General features: G+C 44.9%; 1 protein-coding gene across 1 annotated transcript in view; it reads right to left on the bottom strand.

Annotated features, from left to right (window-relative positions):
• Positions 1-2,002: 2,002 nt before the first annotated feature.
• Positions 2,003-22,909, bottom strand: part of unc93a (unc-93 homolog A) — a gene marked incomplete at both ends in the record, with an annotated part of 27,818 nt that continues 6,911 nt past the window's right edge. Inside the window, 5 exons of the mRNA XM_084314191.1 lie at positions 2,003-2,253; positions 6,539-6,670; positions 7,971-8,106; positions 12,167-12,378; positions 14,842-14,967. Coding sequence (XP_084170317.1) covers positions 2,003-2,253; positions 6,539-6,670; positions 7,971-8,106; positions 12,167-12,378; positions 14,842-14,967 — 857 coding nt within the window. The remainder of the gene's footprint in view (positions 2,254-6,538; positions 6,671-7,970; positions 8,107-12,166; positions 12,379-14,841; positions 14,968-22,909) is intronic.

Below are 22,909 nucleotides of genomic sequence, written 5' to 3'. Positions count from 1 at the left end.
GATCAGAGTTTTTGAAAAGAAAACTCTGGGAAGCAGGATACTGAGGTTTGTCAATTCAGGGGAGTCTGGATGGTAAGGCCTAGGAGTGGAAAGGGACCCATGCCTAGAACTGTGCCCTGACATGAATAGAATAGAATCTTTATTGTCATTGTTGGTACAACGAAATTGAGTTTAGAGCATCACCACTGGCATACAAACATACTGAATATAGCATATACATAATAATATCAATAATATCAATGTCCCAAGTGCAGTAGTGCTAGTGCAATAGATAGTACAGTGACAGTCCAGTTGAGTTAATAATGGATGGAGGGGGGCATTGGCTTGCAATGGATGGAATAGTGTATAGTGCAGCAAATGCATGTCCGGTTCACAGTTATTGTTGTAATGTAGAAGTGGGAGTTATGTCACTGAGAATTGGGGATGGGGGGGGGGGGGGGGGCAAGTTGATCGTTGAGCAGCCTGACAGCCAGTGGATAGAGGCTGTTGGTCAGTCTGCTAGTACCAGACTGGATGGATCTGTACCTTTGACCAGAGGGCAGCAGTTGGAAAAGATGGTGTGCTGGGAACCTCTCACCAGAGAGGGAAAGAGGAAACCTCGCTCTGAGGGAGGGAGGTTGGCCCTGAGAGGGAGGTTCGAAGGGTAAAAGTGAGAATATACAGTAGGTGTTAAGGGGGTGGGGGGAGAGCGAGAGAGTCATAGTAGATAGCAGTGCAGGGAGTGCACGTAGACAGAAAATGGCGTTGACGATGTGGGCATAGGGAAATGCTTGCAGGGAAAAAAGAGAAAACTCTGCCGAAGCTAGTATGATGAGACATAAGTGTATGTCATGCTATAGTGAGAGAAAAATGCTACGGTGGAGAAAAGGGTCTCTAAACAGATCAATTAAAGGAGGGTTGCTTGGAAAGAGACTCCCGGTTTCATGATTTGTCTTTTTCAGAACAGCTGGAGGAAAGACGACCCCCAGATGGACCAACAGGAAGCTGGAAAGGGCAAAGTCAAGCGAACCAGGAGAAGAAGTACCGCTCAGAAGAAGTACAGAGGCGGATAGAGGCGGTGCTTTCTTTTTTAGAGACAATTTTAGTGAATTTTTTATCAATTGCTTGTCATCGCGCAGTGGTTCAGTATTGACATTACTAAATGAGATGTCATGCTAATATGTCATGTTCTACAGTAGGACATACTACTATAATACCTAATAAAACAAGTCATTAGAATAATAGAAGCCTACTTTGCTGGAACGATTAATTTAGCATGTATACAGTACTGTGTGTGCTGTGTGCTGAGGCTGCCTCACTACATTATTTCGTTTAGAAATAGAAATACATCAAACCAGCAATAAATAATATCATAGAGAAGAAGACAGTATATGGCATATTTATACAGTATATTCCACTATACAGTAGCTATATGCGCGGAGATTGGTTTAGTTCTTATTTATTTAGTTTGCAGTGTGTGTGTGTAATGCTCACGATGCCTCATTGAGTCAGGACTATAAATGCAAAACATAATTATTAATGATACAAATATTGTTGTATTAATTATCATTATAATTATTTTATTCCACGGATGTCTGTAGTATCGGCAATCTCCAATGACTTGACCCAAAGAAAGATGTTGAGAACATGGGCGCACACCGGTCGGTCTGACTTACAACTACCTTTTCGAGTACGTAAATCCCACGTAAAGTCCCTACAAAGAATTTACAATACGAAGCCATTCGAGAATGCAGAATAAGTATGTAAATCGAGTTACAAAGGAATTCCTTGGTAAATTTTACGTATGTCCATTCGGGAATGAGGACCAATGTCGGGTCTAGTTTCTTTAGCTTATCCCATGCTATTTGTATGTGGTTGCGTGTACATGGTCCTCATTACAAATGATTGAAAATCTGGCACATAGCCCCTTTAAAGATAACACATTCTCAAGGGGCTGACCCAAACTCTGTAAATAAAAGATTAAGATTACAAAGGCAATGAATACAAGCAGCACACATAGTTTCTAGAGGCCAGTCTGAGCGATGATGTGCGTGTTGAGTTCGAGGGGTGGCGTGGGGTTCTTATATTCATGGTACTCCACAATGGGGTAAGTCACCGCGGTCAGCAGGAGAACAGCCAACAGGATGTACAGCTTCGTGTCCAGGCAGATGAAGGTACTGTAGGCGAAGGCGATGACGAAACCCAGGGACTCCCACATGCGGTAGTTGGCAAACGCAGCTTCTTTGGCCCTTGGAAACAGGATTCCATACAGGGCTAGAAGACAGTGAGCAAGGTTGGGGTTAGTCTTGGAAACATGACTCTGTACAGTAGTAGTAGTAGTAGTAGTAGTAGTAGTAGTAGTAGTAGTAGTAGTAGTAGTAGTAGTAGTAGTAGTAGTAGTAGTAGTAGTAGTAGTAGTAGTAGTAGTAGTAGTAGTAGTAGTAGTAGTAGTATCATCAGTATTATCATTATTATTATTATTATTATTATTATTATTATTATTATTATTATTATTATTATTATTATTATTATTATTATTATTATTATTATTATTATTATTAGTAGTATCTGTATTATTATCTGTATTATTATTATTATTATTATTATTATTATTATTATTATTATTATTATTATTATTATTATTATTATTATTATTATTATTATTATTATTATTATTATTATTATTATTATTAGTAGTAGTAGTAATAGTAGTAATAGTAGTTAGGGATGGAACGGTCTGTGTAAAAAATCTATTGAACCACCACGGTTTGAGGCACTTTGGTACTGTGGAACTCTTTGCTGTAGTCCAGCGGTTCTCAAACTACGGGTCGCGACCCAAAGTGGATTTAAATCAAGAGAATCAGATGATCCATGCTGCTTCAACATCTATAGACCTATATCTATTTTGCCTTGTTTTTCAAAGAATAAAAAAAAATAAATAATCACAAACGGATCCTCTATAATTTAGACTCTAATTCAATTCTCTATAAACACCAGTACGGTTTTCGGAGAAAACCACTCCACTTATATGGCTCTGCTTCACCTGATTGACAAAGTAACCTCTGCACTTGAGAATAATGAATTTTTCTGTAGTATTTTCATAGATTTTTCTAAAGCTTTTGATACAGTTAATCATGTTATTTTACTGGATACATTGTGTAAATATGGTTTTCATTATGTCACTCACAAATGTTTGAAGAATTACATTTCCAATAGAACTCAGTTTATGTAAAGGGCTGCTTTTCTGACAAAGCCAAACTGCTCTGTGGGGTGCCTCAATGATCGATCTTGGGGCCTTTGCTTTTTCTTATTTATATGAATGACATGTTTAACGCCTCAAATTTACTTTCTCCAATAATGTTTGCAGATGACACAACTCTTCTTCTCTCCCACTCAAATTTCCTTTCATTGATCAAAGAAGCAAATGTTGGCCTAACTGCATATGCCTTGTGGTTCAATCTAAACAAATTATCATTGAATATAAAAAAATCGAATTTTATCATTTTCAGTGGGGAAAATAAATACTCTGAACTGAAGATCTATCTAAAATTTCAATTAATTCTATTGAGATGCCTAAAGTGTCATCAACGCGATTCCTCACAGTTTATGTTGATGAGAATTTTACTCCAAGGTTGGGACACAGAACTGTTTGGACTCGCAGCTAAAATGGAGAGCTGGATTAAGATATAATCAGGATAATCAGCTGAGATTTTGGGGTATTTACTCTGCTTGATGGCTTTTTGTAGAAACAGAATGTTGCAAAAAATTATTTGAAGCCCATAATCTGTAGCCACTAGAAGGGCTCATTGAACAAGTTCGGAGAGAGAGCTTGGACAATTTGGACAACTGGATCAAAGATCCGTTCATTACGCATCACGCAGCAGGCCTGCCACTGTCTGAGCAGGAGGCGCTCAATGATTCGTGTGACGAGCTACTCAAAGTCAAGTTCACTGCACAGGCACTCGCAAAGTTCTGGATATCAGTCTGGAACGAGTACCCAGTGCTGTGTAATGCTGTACAGATCTCGCCTCAGAGTAGAAGCGGATCTCCGCCTCCACCAAAGCGCATGTGAACAAATTTTTTTTGTTCTAGCAACATATTTTGGCTAAATATGCCTAGTTTTATAGAAACATACATTAAGTGTGGGGTCGCCAAAAAAAATCCTAAATAAAATGGGGTTGTGGTATAAAAAAGTTTGAGAACCCCTGCTGTAGTCTAATACATCACTCCTGGGTTTACTTTGGTGCTGTGGAACCCTTTGCTGTAGCAGTAATAACAGTAGTAGTAGTAGTAGTAGTAGTAGTAGTAGTAGTAGTAGTAGTAGTAGTAGTAGTAGTAGTAGTAGTCATGGCCGTCTAGTTATAGTTGAAAGTGGGGGTGCAAGATTTTTTTTTATTTTTTTTTTTTATACTTTTATTTTTTTATTTTTTTTGCAATGGGTGGTTTTTTAACATTTTTTTTACATTTAATGAACACCTGTATGTGCAATTTCCTGCAATATAGAGCCTTCAATCTTGACCAAAATAAAGCTGCTCTTTTCACTATAAAACTCAGTTTATATTGCAGTATGATAGCTATAATAATAATAACTTCACTGCGAGGGCTCTTTTAGCTAACGCTAGCTAGGCACGTATGATAGCCAATTACTATTATAATAATAATAATAATAACTTTCCCATCCTCCCAAAGCCCCTCCGGCCCCGTTCTCATCCGCAGCGGCAGTACCAACGACAACAACAACAACTAATTGACGCTATCAATAGCCCCAGTGAGCGCGGCGGCTGAATGAATGAATGAAAACTTTATTTAACAGATTGCAGAATGGGTACAATACAGTACGGCTCAATACACACAATTGTTAAGGGGATGCAGACCAGAGAAAGACGTTTGTCTTGTTTACATCAGGGTCCATACTAGCCCCTTTCGTGACTGTGCTCAGCACCGAGTGAATCCACAGTCACTTGCTCCTCAATGGGAAACCAACCTAGATTTACCATGAAGGACTGGTTCTGGCCGAACCGTTCGTTATACAAGTATCACAGAGACATTATAAAAGGTGCTCACAGTTGCACGAGGGGTTCGCACAGAGATACGGGATGGTTTGAAAGCTCGGCGTTGCTAATAAATATTTTTAATATTTCTTTATAAACTGCTCAAAGCGGCATTATTTCCGCCGTTGGGTGATCACAGCGCCTGCGCACCATCCCGTATCTCTGGATTCACTCGGTGCAGCGCTGAGGCTCACCATACGAGAAATATTCAGTTTCAATCTGTTTGCGCATTTAGTATACAGTCACAGTGTTTGACTTACGTGATGATTTGCTCCATTTTGATGTAAACGCCGAAGAATAATCCTCACAATGTTATCCAATATCCAGCCTGAATTTTTCAAGGGCTTTCGAAAAAGCCGCCTCCCCCAACATGTCGTATACGTCATGCCGACGAACCGTGGCCCGTGGGCACTGGATCAAACCATTAAAGTGGGGGGTCACACAATTTTTGGAAACTTAAAAACTTGCTATTAAGTGTCATTGCGTATTATTAATTTGATTGAAATTACGTAGTTATGGTTAGATAATATTTATATATTGGGGGGGGGGATATATCAATGATCAAAAAGTGAGGGAGCAAAGAGACAAGTTTGCTCCCCCAAGTTCAATACTGGTAGAGCACCCGCATCGCCTGCTCCATTACGTAGGCGTCTATGGTAGTAGTAGTAGTAGTAGTAGTAGTAGTAGTAGTATAGTACTAGTAACAGTAATAATAATAGCAGTAGTAGCAGTAATAGTAGTAGTAGCAGCAGCAATAATAATAATAGTAGTAGTAGTAGTAGTAGTAGTAGTAGTAGTAGTAGTAGTAGTAGTAGTAGTAGTAGTAGTAGTAGTAGTAGTAGTAGTAGTAGTAGTAGTAGTAGTAGTAGTAGTAGTAGTAGTAATAGTACTAGCAGTGGCAGCAGTAGTAGTAGTAGTAGTAGTAGTAGTAGTAGTAGTAGTAGAGGCAGGGCTTGACGTTGACACCTGCCCACCTGCCCAGGGCTAGTGAAAATGCTGAGTGGCTAGTGACTTTGGAAAACCACTAGCCACAGTGGCTAGTGAGCCAAAAAGTTAACGTCAAGCCCTGCATAGGTGTGTCAATGATAATGTTCACGGCATTTGGAGCAATAATATAATTGCTAGGTTCAACACAACTCTTACACATCTACACCCTCCATCTTGTCCCAGTCAGCCGTTGCCCCAACTGGAGCTCCTTTTGCGGCTGAGTCACTGGTCGCAGGCAGTAGTAAACAATGGAGTCAACAGTCAGAAGCACAGTTGTACAGTTGGCGTGTAGCAGTATGATTACAATGATACTGTCCCCAGCAGGGGTTAGTGAAGAAGAAATTACCTATATTTATTACTTTTTGGGTGGGGGCGCGAGTGCGGGGATTTTTGGCTAGTGAAAATGCTGAGTGGCTAGTGACTTTGGAAAACCACTAGCCACAGTGGCTAGTGAGCCAAAAAGTTAACGTCAAGCCCTGAGTAGAGGTAATAGTAATGAGTACTATTGAGCGTTCTCTTACCATTGGTTTGTGTTTGCCAGACAGCGTCAGCCATGCCCCAGAGAGCAGGGAACACGAAGAACACAATCATCTGGTTTGGATCCGGCCTCCAGAACAACAGAGCCAAGATACACGAGAAGTTGATCAGTGCACCTGTAGACAAAGAGGTTTAATGAACTGCAGTGGTTCTGAAAGGACCCCCAGATTTATAAATATTAGGCCATAGACCCCCATTTGAAGAGTTTTATTTGTATTATTATTATTATTATTATTATTATTATTATTATTATTATTATTATTATTATTATTATTATTATTATTATTATTATTATTATAATATTATTATTATTATTATTATTATTATTATTATTAGCAACCTACACCATACTCTCTTTAAAACTGTTGTGAGAATGCTATTCATCGACTACTCAGCATTCAATACCATAGTCCCCTCCAAGCTCGTCGTCAAATTTAGAGACCTGGGCTTGAACTACGGCCTCTGCAAGTGGGTCTTGGACCGCCTGACAGAAAGATCCCAAGTGGTGAGAGCAGGTAACTGCACCTCCTCATCCATCACTCCCTGTGCTGTCACTGCTGTGTTCTGAGCCCCCTCCTCTACTTGCTTGTGCTCAATGACTATGTAACAACATCAACCCACCCATCTACACTCATTGCACACACATCGACATGCACACACTCACTTTAACACTCACTTTAGACACTTTAAACACTTTAACACTACACCATATTTAATCTATTTATTAAAGAGATTTTTGCACTACAGTACATCCATACCTAATTTTTTTTATTTAGCATGTATTTTTTGTTTACATTTTTGTACCTCATTGTCTGCATTTTTACTTCATTGTACTTAGGTTGTACTTAGTTGTATATTGTATATTTGTATAGTGTTGGGACTTTATTCCTCTTTTACTTACTTTATTTTTTACTGTATGAAGCACATTTTCAGGGGCTCATACAGAACCAAGCATTTCACTGTAATGTACATGTACTTTATACGTGACAAATAAAAGCAAACTTGAAACTTGAACTCGATATAACAGCAACATATATAAACATATACACATAGTATTTCAAGGGAGGCTAAGACCCTAACCAGAGAGTTGTGTAACAGGACATGATGTGGGGTATGAGGAACATAGGAGGTAAAGGGTGTAGGGTGGGAGGAACATAGGAGGTAAAGGGTGTAGGGTGGGAGGAACATAGGAGGTAAAGGGTGTAGGGTGGGAGGAACATAGGAGGGTAAAGGGTGTAGGGTGGGAGGAACATAGGAGGTAAAGGGTGTAGGGTGGGAGGAACATAGGAGGGTAAAGGGTGTAGGGTATGAGGAACATAGGAGGGTAAGGACAATGATGTACATGATGTAATTCGCTTTGGATTAAAGTGTTCAGCTAAATTACTAAATGTCAATGTAATAAGTCACAACACACACCGAGGAAGAAGAGGGGAGCCCTCCCAGTGCACTCAGCCAGCCTGCCGAAGGCAAATGAACAGACAGAGTTAACAGCTCCGAAGCAGATCATCACAAAACCAACATAATGGATTCCCAGCGCACAGGTCACGTAGTTCTGTATCAGAAAACACAGGATAATGAAGGTCAATGATAACCGTTAAAATAATGATCAGGGTTGGTAAGTAACGGGTTACATGTAGTGGGACAATAGTATTTTCAATATATACATTATTTATCAAATAAATCTTACTGTGATCTGTTACAAAATATAAATTTGTCTACAGATATGTCAGTCATAAGGGGTGTACTGTAGATTGTCTTTAGAAGTGGTGACAATTCTGGGGTGCCCAAGTGGTGCAGTGCATACAGCACTACGGTGCAACACGGCTGACCGGGGTTCGACTCCCGGACCCGGTGATCTTTGCCGAATGTCTTCCCCGGTCTATCTCCCATTCCTCCTCTCTCTCTCTCTCTACCAGACTGTCTGGTAGCAAAAATCAATAAAAACCTACAAAAACATAACTTGTCCGAAAGTAACATTTAGAAGTGGTGACAATTCCATACAGTATTTCTAGGATCACTCTGGTTTCTGGTCAGTAAGATTAGAGGAAGCTCAAAAGACAAAGTCACTGGTTGTTTTCTTAGATTGTATATAATGGAGGGAAAGAGCGAGAGGGTATGACATGATTCTAATCCATGACGTGCAAGTAGTTTACATTTACATTTTGTCATTTAGCTGACGATTCAACATCGATTATCTATCGTTCAGGATGTAGGAACGTTTTACTTTTTCATTCACACATTCATACGAAAATACCGTCTAGAGTATAAATATTGTTACGAAGGATCAGATTAAACCGAATATATATATTTATTGATTGATATATATTGCATAATATTTGTATATCGTTTGATATCCCTTGTGTATTCCTTGTACATATACACGGAATATCCCTTTAACCTAGTACAGACCATAATATTTCGTTCTCCTATTGGACAGCGGTCCCTTAGGCGCCATTGCCATACCCCCAAGGTCTGGTTCAAAGTCACCGCCAAAGACTTGCCTGGACATGAACGGCTCTGCGCAAGGATACGAGACAGGAATAGGGCTGGTACTAGTTTGTTCACCTAACGTATAAATACGGCGCAGGTGAATACAGAAGTAGAGTTACCCAATAAGTTGAAGCCTCACCCACGATACAACGTGCGGTGAAGTATGGCCTGTTTGGCCCCAAATAGAGCATTGAGACCGCGTGCGAATTAATAACTGAAGTATCAGAGTTTAACCACCAACGTTTCCTCGTACCAGCTAGTGTGCTTATCCAGGCTGGGCTGCTTACCCTGGCGCTTTCACCCGAGGAGCCCTAGACGAGGACCGTGTGGATCATGTACACTGGATAACCTACCGACGACTGCATAGCCCTTTTCGGCTGGATTATATTTGCTTTTGGTCCTGTAATTGATGGAGCGGAGAATCGCCTACACCCACAATTGTGTGGGATTTACCCTGTGAGGAGCCACGTCGAGCCCGCCTCTCAGAAGCCTGAGGCCGGCTAGCTTTCTTCCATGCGGAGCTGCATGCTACGGAGAACAGCTGTATTTGTCTGCGGATCAAGAGATTATTGCACCGTCTCCTGTACTTGGAGTCTCTTTATCATCGTTGACCCAGACTCTACTACCGACAAATCCTCTCCCCTTGCTGGCTTACGACCGGAGGGACCCTACCAGTATCTCCCGCTATCTTACCAGAGTACCATAGATATAATTCCTAAGATTCAGGTTGTATTATTATCTCCTGCGTAATATGAGAATGGACATACGTTATTGATTTGCCTACGCACATTCCTTTGCCTTATAAGCGCATCCAAAGTAAAGTATATTATGTACTATCATTGCTGCTAATAAATACTTAAACCCAGTTTTGTGTGGAACCGAGTCATTGTGGGAAGTGTTCATCATAAGATACCTGTGTACTGTATGGCCAGTAGTAATGTACATAAGACAGTAGTGGTTTAATGATACCATACTTATTAATACAGTCAGGGAATTGTACCCCTCAGTTACAAATATGTTTTTATCGTTTTCTGCAGTATTTCCCAGAATGTGAGATATAGACATAAATGCATATATTAGATCATCAAATGCAGTTTGTTGCCGATCCACGCTATATTACAATTTTCAACTGTACATGGTCCTAAACGTTATGACTGATCATGCGCGGGTGAACGGATGGGGGGGGGGGGGGGTCGTTTATAATTCCGTGATAGTCGTTAAATGCTTCATGTAGTATGGGTGATATATAGATCAGAGCACTTTGTATGGTTAATAATAAAGAAAAACGCTGAAACTCACGGCAGCTTCCTCGTAGCGTTGGGCGATGAGAGTGGAGCAAACAGATCCCAGTTAATTAATTAATTAAAGAAGTGTGTCTTTAGTCGACGGCCAAATATTGGTCGGGTTTCGGCTGTCCTAACTGTGGTGGGAAGTTCGTTCCACCATTGTGGGGCAACGACAGAGAATAGGCGGCTTCTCTTTGATGACCCTCCCGGAGATCGGATAGGGGTGGGTCTGATGCGGCCAGAGGATGTAGAGCAGAGCGGTCTTGAGGGTGTGTAGTTAGAGACCATTGACCGGAGGTAGGCAGGAGCCGTTCCCTTTGCCGCACGATGTGCCAGGTCGAGGGCCTTGAAGCGGATTCGTGCGGCAATGGGGAGCCAGTGCAGGTCTCTAAGAAGTGGGGTAACATAGGCTGACTTTGGTAGGTTTGAGATCAGGCGGGCCGCTGAGTTCTGAATGAGTTGAAGAGGCTTGGTGGCAGTGGTCGGAAGGCCAGCAAGCAGTGCATTGCAGTAATCAAGGCGGGAGATGACGTTGATTGGATGAGGATGGGTGGCTTCTTTTGTCAGGAAGGAGCGGATCCTTCTGATGTTGCTCAGGAGGAATCTGCAGGTTCTGTTTGTTGCTGCGATATGAGCGGAGAAGTTCAGCTGGTTGTCAAGGACAACACCAAGGTTCTTGGCGGTTGGGGACGCGGCCACAGCTACATTCTCCACTGTGATGGAAAGGTTGGTCAGGGGGGAGGATTTGGCTGCAGGTGAAGCAATTATGTTTAGCTTAGGTTCAGTTTGAGGTGGTTGGACGTCATCCAGGCGGAGATGTCGGACAGACAGGCCGAGATGCGCTCAGAGACGTGGATATCTGAGGGAGGAAAGGAGAGGAATAGTATCATTGAGTATCATCGGCATAGCAATGATACAAGAAGGCATGAGACGTGATAATGTTACCCAGAGATTTGGTGTAGAGGGAGAAGAGGAGGGGTCCAAGGATGGAGCCCTGGGGGACACCCGTCTGCAGGGGGCGGGGGGCCGAGAGGGTCCCTCTCCATGACATTTGGTAGGAGCGGTCGCTGAGCCAGCCACTCCCATTCCTGCGAGGGACGCAAGGAGGATCTGATGGTTGACTGTGTCGAAGGCTGCAGACAGGTCCAGGATAATCAGGACAGAGGAGAGGCCTTTCGCTTTTGCTAAGTGAAGAGCCTAGGTGACCGCTATGAGGGTCGTCTCTGTGGAGTGACCAGTCCTGAAGCCTGACTGATTAGGATCTAGGAGGTCATAGTGTAAGAGATAATCAGTAAGCTGGTTGGATACAGCACGTTCAAGTGATTTAGAGAGGAAGGAGAGAAGAGAGACAGGATGATAGTTGTCTATGACGGTGGGTTCATGGTTGTTTTTTTTATGAGCGGTGTGACTCTGGCTTGTTTTAGGGAGTTGGGGACCACCCCCGAGTGAGGAGAGACGACATGGTAGCATGCAATTTGCAAAGGTTCTTGGCAGAGGCCTCGATCCTGTGGTGAAAGAAAGACGCTTTGGCAGTAGTAATGGTTTTGGAGAAAGCTAACAAGAGGTTGTGATAATGTGGCGATGTCAGCAGTGAGGCGTGTCTTTCTATACTTCCTCTCGGCCGCTCTCAGGACCTCTGGGCACAATGATTGACAGAAATACTAACCAATCAAGGCAAGGTACCGGTATGCCTAAATGTACGTTTCAATTGGTTAGTGCCACAGAGTCCATCTCGTACACGTATTGTTGCCGCTATCTTCAAACCAAACTACCTCTTGTGACATCAGACTTGACTCTGATGACGCGACCGGGGTGCTTTATGGGAAATGTAGTCACCTTGGTGTACTCGCTGGACAGGAAGCTCTGCTCAAAGCCGCTGAACATGGTGAGAGGAATGAGAGTGACCAGCCTCCAGTCCTTCAGCAGTCTGAAGGTTGCCAGGAACGTACTCCAGAAAGGCTCCCTGTTCCCACGGAACTCCCTGGCCTGGTTACCGTCGATATTGTCCAGGAACACCGCCACTATGATCATCGCCAGGACCCCGACCCCTAGGGTGGAACACAGCAGAGGTAAGGTATGTTCAGTAGAATATAGGGTAACAGTTTATAATAACACTCCTTTATAAGATCTTTTATGAATGTTTTACAAATCATTTGTTGAACATGAACAAATAAATGGAGGTATAGTAATTTTTTCATATCCATTTTTCCAGCATCTACAAATGTGTTACTACACATTAAATAACATTATTTAATGATGAACAAATAAAGTACAAACAATGTTGATAATGAGTTATAAATAATGTAGAACTCATTTGTAAATGTTATACAAATATAGTTATACATTACTTAATAATCATTTACGAATGTATATAAATGGTTTGTTCATGATTAGTTCATTATCTACAAATACCTTATAAATGTCTTATAACTTATAATAAGAGTGTTATTATAAAGTGTTACCGAATATAGAATAGAAAATAGTAGAGTAGAGTAGAATGCAATACAATACAATATATAATTTGAAAGTATTACAGTAGATGATCAGAGTCCATCCTCCTATCACAAGATCCTCTAATGAATTAAGACGATACATTCAAAGCTGTGGGATGGACATGGAACTAAGTGGGCGGGGCTTTTACACTGGCACTGGTTTAACACTATGAGTCTCAAACTAACTTGATTTAACTGATTTAACAGCCAACCAGAATCCCTCCCCCCTTATCAATGTAGCAGCCAATCAAACTTCACCCCCTGTACTGATGAAATAGCCAACCAGACCCCCCCCCCCTTAGGCTATGTGTCGACTCAAAGTCTTTTTTTCAAGGTGGACCGCTTTGAAAAAAGAAGAAAAAAAAGCTTCGAGCGTCTTTCTGGGTCTCCCCAGAGCTCACGCCAGCCGCGGCTCCGCCCCTTCCTCGATGAGTCACATTGATGAGTGCGCTCCTTTGCTACTTTCAACTTTATGAGCTGGGAGGCGCGCTCCGCCAAAAACCTGACGCTTCTCCAGCATAGAAATGAATGACAAAAAGGAGCTGACAACTCATAAAACGTCCCCTATGGACACAAGCCCTTACTGATGAAACAGCCAACCAGAGTCCCTCCCCTTACAGATGAAACAGCCAACCAGACTCCCCCCCTTACTGATGAAACAGCCAAACAGAGTCCCTCCCCTTACCGATGAAACAGCCAACCAGACTCCCCCCCTTACTGATGAAACAGCCAACCAGAGTCCCTCCCCTTACAGATGAAACCATAGATATATATAGAACACTAGATAGCTTAAGGCGGAGTCACCAGCGTCGCTGAACCGCCGCCATCTTGCCCCAGTCAGCCTTTTTGTTACGCTCTATGGTAGCTGTTGGAGGGAGTGATCTGCACAGACAAAAATACTCATAACTCGCTGAAATATTGACGGATTTACAAACGGTTTGGTTTATTACAAGCATTATTAACGTGGCTATGATTCAAGCGGTTTGTAAACTTTATGATGCATATAAGTATGCAGTATCATAACTACATCTTTGATGTTTATAGCAAACCAACCCGTTTGAAAATCGGTAAAGAATTGAGCAATATATGGTTATTTAAATAGTACATGCACTATTCTCGAAGTCAACTTCCTGTCTGTTATTGCTACGCAACTGCAGCGTGGGGGGAAACTGCGGCGCCTGGTACATTGTGTACACTATTTAGTGGAGAAACGGATAGTTAAAGCGGCAAATTAAAGACAATCAAGCAGACTTTTCTTCAGTCCTTCACAATGCCAAATAGCTGCTGTGTTACGCGTTATACTAATGACAAAAACAGAAATCCAAATCGGAAGTTTTATACCATCACAGAGGAAAAAGTGGCTGGTGGCTAACGTTCGGCTAACTCGCTCTGATGTTGTGGTCGTGGTAATCAGGGGGAGTTTCTTTGACTCATATCTCGCCTTAGAATCACCAGAAAGGCTTTCGAAATAGTGAAATGCCATGTTGGCCTCAATATTTTCAAAACAAATCGTATGAAAATGTTATGAAATGAACAAGAATGTGATAAAACATGTAATAAAAACGGAGCTCAATGCATGGATTTGATGGTAGAAATCCGTATGGTCCCCCTATACCAAGATGGCGGCGGTCTCGTGACATCAGAGTGTCTTCGAGAATAGACATTAATGTTATCAGTAGCTGAGCTGCCTGGGGGCAAGATGGCCGCCCTACGACGACGTCGCTCTCCATTGGCCGGCAGCGCGGATAAGCTATCTAGTGTTCTATATATATCTATGGATGAAACAGCCAACAGAGTCCCTCCCCTTACAGATGAAACAGCCAACCAGAGTCCCTTCCTCCTTATTGATGAAACAGCCAACCAGAGTCCCTTCCTCCTTATTGATGAAACAGCCGACCAGAGTCCCTCCCCTTACAGATTAAACAGCCAACCAGAGTCCCTTCCTCCTTATTGATAAAACAGCCAACCAGAGTCCCTCCCCTTACAGATGAAACAGCCAACCAGAGTCCCTCTCCTTACCAATATAACAGCCAACCAGAGTCCACACCAGTTCATCCTCTGGCTTGTCAATGGGGGCACTGGAAGTCATGTTGACATCACACACACCAGCCCCACAGAACTGCAGCTGCTCCTCAGGGATGTCAGCTGGAAGAACACACACACACACACACACACACACACACACACACACACACACACACACACACACACACACACACACACACACACACACACACACACACACACACACACACACACACACACACACACACACACACACACACACACACACACACACACACACACACACACACACACACACACACACACACACACACACACACACACACACACACACACACACACACACACACACACACACACACACACACACACACACACACACACACACACACACACACACACACACACACACACACACACACACACACACACACACACACACACACACACACACACACACACACACACACACACACACACACACACACACACACACACACACACACACACACACACACACACACACACACACACACACACACACACACACACACACACACACACACACACACACACACACACACACACACACACACACACACACACACACACACACACACACACACACACACACACACACACACACACACACACACACACACACACACACACACACACACACACACACACACACACACACACACACACACACACACACACACACACACACACACACACACACACACACACACACACACACACACACACACACACACACACACACACACACACACACACACACACACACACACACACACACACACACACACACACACACACACACACACACACACACACACACACACACACACACACACACACACACACACACACACACACACACACACACACACACACACACACACACACACACACACACACACACACACACACACACACACACACACACACACACACACACACACACACACACACACACACACACACACACACACACACACACACACACACACACACACACACACACACACACACACACACACACACACACACACACACACACACACACACACACACACACACACACACACACACACACACACACACACACACACACACACACACACACACACACACACACACACACACACACACACACACACACACACACACACACACACACACACACACACACACACACACACACACACACACACACACACACACACACACACACACACACACACACACACACACACACACACACACACACACACACACACACACACACACACACACACACACACACACACACACACACACACACACACACACACACACACACACACACACACACACACACACACACACACACACACACACACACACACACACACACACACACACACACACACACACACACACACACACACACACACACACACACACACACACACACACACACACACACACACACACACACACACACACACACACACACACACACACACACACACACACACACACACACACACACACACACACACACACACACACACACACACACACACACACACACACACACACACACACACACACACACACACACACACACACACACACACACACACACACACACACACACACACACACACACACACACACACACACACACACACACACACACACACACACACACACACACACACACACACACACACACACACACACACACACACACACACACACACACACACACACACACACACACACACACACACACACACACACACACACACACACACACACACACACACACACACACACACACACACACACACACACACACACACACACACACACACACACACACACACACACACACTAGGGTGACCAGATGCAAAAAGTCCAAAAGCAGGACAACAGTAAGATTTTGGTGGGACAAAGTGGGACAGATAGATAATGTAATTTTTTTTATTAGAATAACTGGTCTTCACCGAATAGATAAAGGTTAAATCAAAATAAATACAAATTAAATACAGAATTATATCTCTCCACATTCATCTTGGCACTGGCAGCCGGCTTGTTACCACCTAACAGCTGTTTTAAATATTCAAACTTTATCACTTGACAGGAATGTCTTGTGTTCGATATTCCCTGTTAACACAGAACTAGGGAACACTAGGGAACAAAAATAATAATACAAATAAATTGTGTTTCTCTATTATAATAACTATGGATAACTATGGATGTAGCTTTTGTACGACCACACGATATTTTTTTTGCAATATCTGAGTCTGGCCAAATGACAGGAGCTAGCTTGCTACCACAGTCGGCTGACCTGTATGAATGGAAGTGTTGTACAGTGTGATAGACGCTTGTTATCTCCGCTGCAGTGACCTTGTCCGTCTGGCTATAATTTTTTGGTTTAAGAAGAAACATATCCATAGATCTGGATGTTTCTTTTTGGTGAGCCACTTTCATGTGAGACTCACGTCCACTGTGGCGCTTGTCGTATTCTCTCAAAATCAATGGAGATGCAATCCTTTGACATAATAGAATTGCACTGAGATGGTTGAAAAATAATGATGTGACCAGGTGTTTGTTGTGTTGTATTCTATTTTATACAACTGCCAGATTCATCCAACCTTATTTCTATACAATAAACACACATTAATCGAAGATTTATTGAAAAAACCATCCGCCAGAAAAAGTAGTTCCCACAACTACAAAAAAGAGTATTATTGGAATGATTGAGAGAAGTTGCCTCATGTGGAAGCAGCTTGAAGTGCATCCAACCAACTAACGTTAGGTTATGACTATAACCAAGTTCTGTTAGTTAGGGGCGATGCTTGGCATCGCTACTGCACTATCTCGCGTACGTGCACGCGTACTGAATAAACCTCTAATACCTCTAATACCAGTATTAGTCTGACCACACCCCTCATCAGCTTACCTTCATAAGCAGGTGTGTGGTCACCTGCTCTCCTCCTTCCCAAGCTTTCACCACAAGGTGAGGACAAGGGCTGCAGCGGCCGTCCGATGCCAAGCATCGCCCCTAACTAACAGAACTTGGTTATAGTCATAACCTAACGTTCTGTATCGTTAGTGGCTTAGCTTGGCATCGCTACTGCACAAGGGAGGCCAAGCGGAGCCACTTGGCTGACAAATACACCCCGCTGACAGCCCCCCAAAACCATCAGAACAGGGAGGGCCGAGCCCCCCCGACCCCCCCTAATGGAGGGTAGCCCCCCTATTAGGGACGTCACAGGAGGGCGACGGACCCGACCGTGCGAAGAGGCACTCAAGCAACTCAACGCACAGGGTGAGCAGACCGTGGCTTGACCCCACGACTACACACACGCACAACCCGCATGCCACCCGGGAACGAACAGAGGAACAACCTCGTTACTGCCCCCAGAATCACGGGGTCAAGGGCAAACCCAACCCCGTGGCAAGGCCGTAGCAGCGGAGCACGAAGGAAGACCCAGACCCACCAAAAGGACTGGACTCCCTAGAATGGGGGCCCGGAGAAGTCCATGATGCCAGCATCAAGACCCCACCAGGTGGGCACGTAGTGCCCCGCCCCCCACATCGCCAGCGTATTCGGACAAAGGCCCCTCAGTTACTGCACCTGGTATTCCCAGGCGGAACCAACCAGGCCAGAACCTGCCCAGCTTCCGAGATCGGACGAGATCGGGCGTGTTCAGGTCGGTATGGCCGTAAGCCGAGCGGGCCCCGTCCCCCCAATAGTACACCGCCTGGCACACTGACCCTGCAGAATAGGCAGTCAGCATGGCCGTAAGCACACAAAAAAGGTTAACCAACGGAAGCAGGCAGCGCACCGGGGAAAAACCAGGCAACAGGCTGTTAACCCTAGCCTGGAGACTGCGGACGAGACAGGCGCCAGAGGGGACAGCTGAACACAGCCGCCCCGGCGGAAGGAGCGTAAGCTGGCGGTGTTGCATGACCAAGCCTCCATTTAACAACCCCCACCCAGAGGGGTCGAGGCAGAGAAGGCTGACACGATTGGCAGACGTCATGAACGTGCAGGGGCACCCTCAAACGGTGAACCCGGGAGTTGACACTGCTCCAACACACCAGGGAATCAACCACCTCGGTGTTACCCAATGCGGTGGTTGTTCCTATAACCCCTCAAGAAAAAACTCCAAAACACACCTGCGGGTATACACCGGCTATACCGCAGTACAAGTGTTTCAGTTTCCAAAAAGGGTTAACCCAGGCCTACGGGTCGCAAACATCACTTCGGACCGGGCCTGGCGGTACGGGAAGCACAGGGTCACCAGAGGAGGTCAAAAAACCACCCCCACAGGCCCCTCTTCGCCATGCGTGAGAGAGGAGCGAAAAATAATGGAGAACCAGCCCCTAAGCACACCGTACCTGGTATCCCCCGGCGGTCTCCCAACCAAGTACTAACCAGGACCAACCTGTGTAGCGGCCGAGATCCGACGAGATCGAGCGCGTACAGAATGGCATGGCTGTAAGCCATGACGACAGTGCTGAGTAAAAACATACCCAACCAGGGTCTCCATAGCGCTTAACCCTGTGACACCCAGACCGACCTGGCATTTTTCCCCCTGAAAAAAGCCCAAGTCCCTCAGGGTACCAGAACAGCAGATCTGCATCCCCGGCGGACAACGGGTTCAACTGATCTGGACCAGCGTGACCAGAACCAGTCCCGTGCCCTAACCACGCCGACATGCCTACTCCAGGAGAAGGGCAGATATGCGTGTTGATCTTAACATGAAAAGAAGGCGCCACCCAGACGTTCGGACGAACCGCGCCTGGTGGCCCACCCCAAGGGCGTGAGACCCCACTACATATGTTCAGATCCATCCCGTCATCATCCCCCAGACATGAACGAGAATCCGTCGACAACCCACCCAGGTCATGGGATGTGGTCGCCGGAAGAGGAAAAACCCCCATCTCAGTTGCTTTATAAAAACGCTGTTTCAACCACAAGCAACCAAGGCGTGCCAGTCAATCGCCTGTTTACAGCGAGCTAGCACTATACGTGCGTCGGGACACACCCCCATCAATGAACAGGCTATTTAGACCTGTCATTGAATCCCCAAGGCGCCCAGGGGAACGACAAGCGGGGTGTGACACTCCCTAACTCCAACACTTCTGGAATAGAAAGAAGGAAGCATCAACAGTATGTATCCCAGTCTACACAGCCGGGGTAAAAAATGTTCACATTTTTACATCCCACCACCCTCCCATAGGAAAGAGACGGGGATCCCCAGAGAGACTTCCCACGCGAGCTGTACAGATTGAAAAGAATATATTGCACCTTGAGCCATGTAAAAAACTGGTTTTAGGGCCTCCGGGGAAGAGGCACCGAACCCATACACACTCAATAAACGAATTGAATCGAATATACATACAATAGAAAAGGACCCTTCTAGAGGGTCCACTCACTTTGACAATCTGAGGAGGAAGGCTCTGTACTCTGATGGAGGCTTCCTCACATGGAAGAAGGAGTCCGAACTCACAGAAGGCCTGAGTAGGCGCTTGGTGAGGAGGAGCCCTGACCACCCCCCCTGAAAACAGATCCATCACATGGACCTGAACAGCACACGGAAGTCCTACCAACAGAGACGCGCACGGTGACGTACTCTATGGCGGGGGAATTCCTGCGGTGCACACGCCCAATATACCAGGCCGTGGGACCAGGAACTCCCTCCCCCCCCCCCCCCCCCCCCCCGTAACGTGCCGAACCGCCACGTGACGGGAACCTTGAAGGACAGGGGGTGTACCCCTGACCGACAGAACAATGGGGAGAGGAAAGGTTACCAGTTCACCCCTTTACGACCCCACACCCATGATACGACGTAACGACAAAAGAGAATATGACACAGTCATAGTCAGCTCTATGAAGCGTTTCACAGCTCCACACAGCGCATGAGCTAACCTGCTATCTGATTTTTACTAAGGAAAAACACAGAATAGAGAAGGCTCTAAGAACCCCGGTCCAACATACACATGTGCTTCTGTGGCCAGTACAACCCAGTTGTAGGTCACATGACACACACAACCCATCATCACCTACAAAAAATGGCAAAAACACTCAACAGAGGGACGCCGTTTTTTTCACAATGAGAGAATACATCATTCTTGATTAGTATCGACCACAGGCCTTGCTAAGCACACATGACAGCAACCAAACCAATTTCCCTTTAGGAAATAAGTTTCTCCAGCAGATTTAGCACAACCTCAGCAATCAAGCTAAGAGTTACATCGTATCCCTACCACACAAAAGACACAATTAATGCACAACATGTCTGATAGGAGGTGATAAAGTCCCCAGGGAACCGGGGGGGAAAAACACAATCCTCCTATTTTACCCTCAATACGGCCAGTTAAAACAGGAAAACCTGTTAATGTGTGAACTCACTGTTCATTGTCATCACAGTCTGAGAAAGAACATTCCTTTACTCACTTGTCACCAAGCATAGCTTCATAGGTTAGTTGCCTTAGTAGTGAGTACACGGTACACATAAACACCATGATGTTTCTCACACAACAACCAGATCAATACATCACGATCTGCACGGAGAAGCTAACTGCCAGTGACAAAAACAGCTCACACACAACCCGCAACGTATCCCAAATGCATTGCAACAACACACGTTTTGGGAAAAAACACCGTTATTCACAATACATTTAGCAAAGTAAAACCAGAAGACGTGTTATGAGGTCTGGCCAACCCCGTACCTACCCGGAACGCAGATCAGCGAAGTGCAGTCACAAGACACCGTAGAACACAGCCGTCCTGTGTTGTTCGACCCGGGCAGCGTCGCCGCTCCACCAGTCGCTACAGTCCTCTTTGTTGACGCAATCCCCGTCTAGGCTCAGGCAGGGTCGACGAACATCCCCTGTCAAGGATGACGTCGTGGTCAAGAGTGTAAAACATGTTAAAATCAAAGCACGTTCAACAGAATAGCATCAAGCTAACGGCTGCTCCAACCGTTCGGGTGCTATCGCTTCCGCTCGCGAGACGCCGATCTAACGACGCACGCGATCAGAAGCGAGCTCCCGGCGGCGCGCGAGAAGCTAAGCTACCCCGCGCCAGGCCACTGACCGGCTAACCGTAAGCTATGAACATGTAAACAATGACATAACACTCACCCAGACAGGCCGCCGTTCTGAACCCTCCTCACTTTTTAAGAGAAAAGAGAAAACAAGACGTCAACACCGCTTCACAACGGTGACATTACCACGTCCGGCGGAATCAGCACAGTACCAACTGGCCTGTATAGCTGACTTTGAACATGAATCTGCCGCTATCGCACATTACATGCACATATCCCCTCGTGAAGGAATACTCTCATTTGGATATGAAAGATGGGGTCTTAACACGGTGACAGAGAGAATCCACTCGTCCAGAACACACAGGGATCACCAGTGTCAATGGTCGCGGCCCACTAGTTAAAACTATAATGGTCGCCAGACCAAGGCCTTCTGTCGCCTAGGCGGCTAAACAAAGGACCCTAGCCTGGGGCCGGTTTCCATAAACTTCGTCAAGTAGCCCCCATAGCACTAACAGACAAGTGGAGCCCGCCAGCAAACACTACTCACCCAACCTGGAACGCACCGCTCCTCACAACAGCGGCATGTCCGACAGTTCAGCTGTGGCCTGACAGGTTTCACCCCAACAAACACAGCAAGGAACTGCAGTTGAGAAGCATGCAGCGGCGTGCTCCCAATACGAAAACCGGTGGAGGGTTTTTAGAATGATCATCATCTTCTAGACACTCCAGAACGAAGACAATATCGCCGTATTTTCTCGAAAATAGTGAGAGAGAAAATAAAGATATGATGTCAACGTATCCTTGTTTCCCAAGCTGTTCCTAATCCAATTTCTTCCATCATGGTGTCAAGTGTGGGGATCTACCGAGGCACTTCTTCCTTGTGGTGAAAGCGAGAAGGAGGAGAGCAGGTGACCACACACCTGCTTATGAAGGTAAGCTGATGAGGGGTGTGGTCAGACTAATACTGGTATTAGAGGTACATTTGT

This window comes from Notolepis coatsorum, assembly GCF_963971535.1.
Source record: "Notolepis coatsorum genome assembly, chromosome: 5".
NCBI lineage: Eukaryota > Metazoa > Chordata > Actinopteri > Aulopiformes > Paralepididae > Notolepis > Notolepis coatsorum.
The sequence above is the reverse complement of the archived record's forward strand: the minus strand, read 5'-3'. Positions and strand labels throughout refer to the sequence as shown.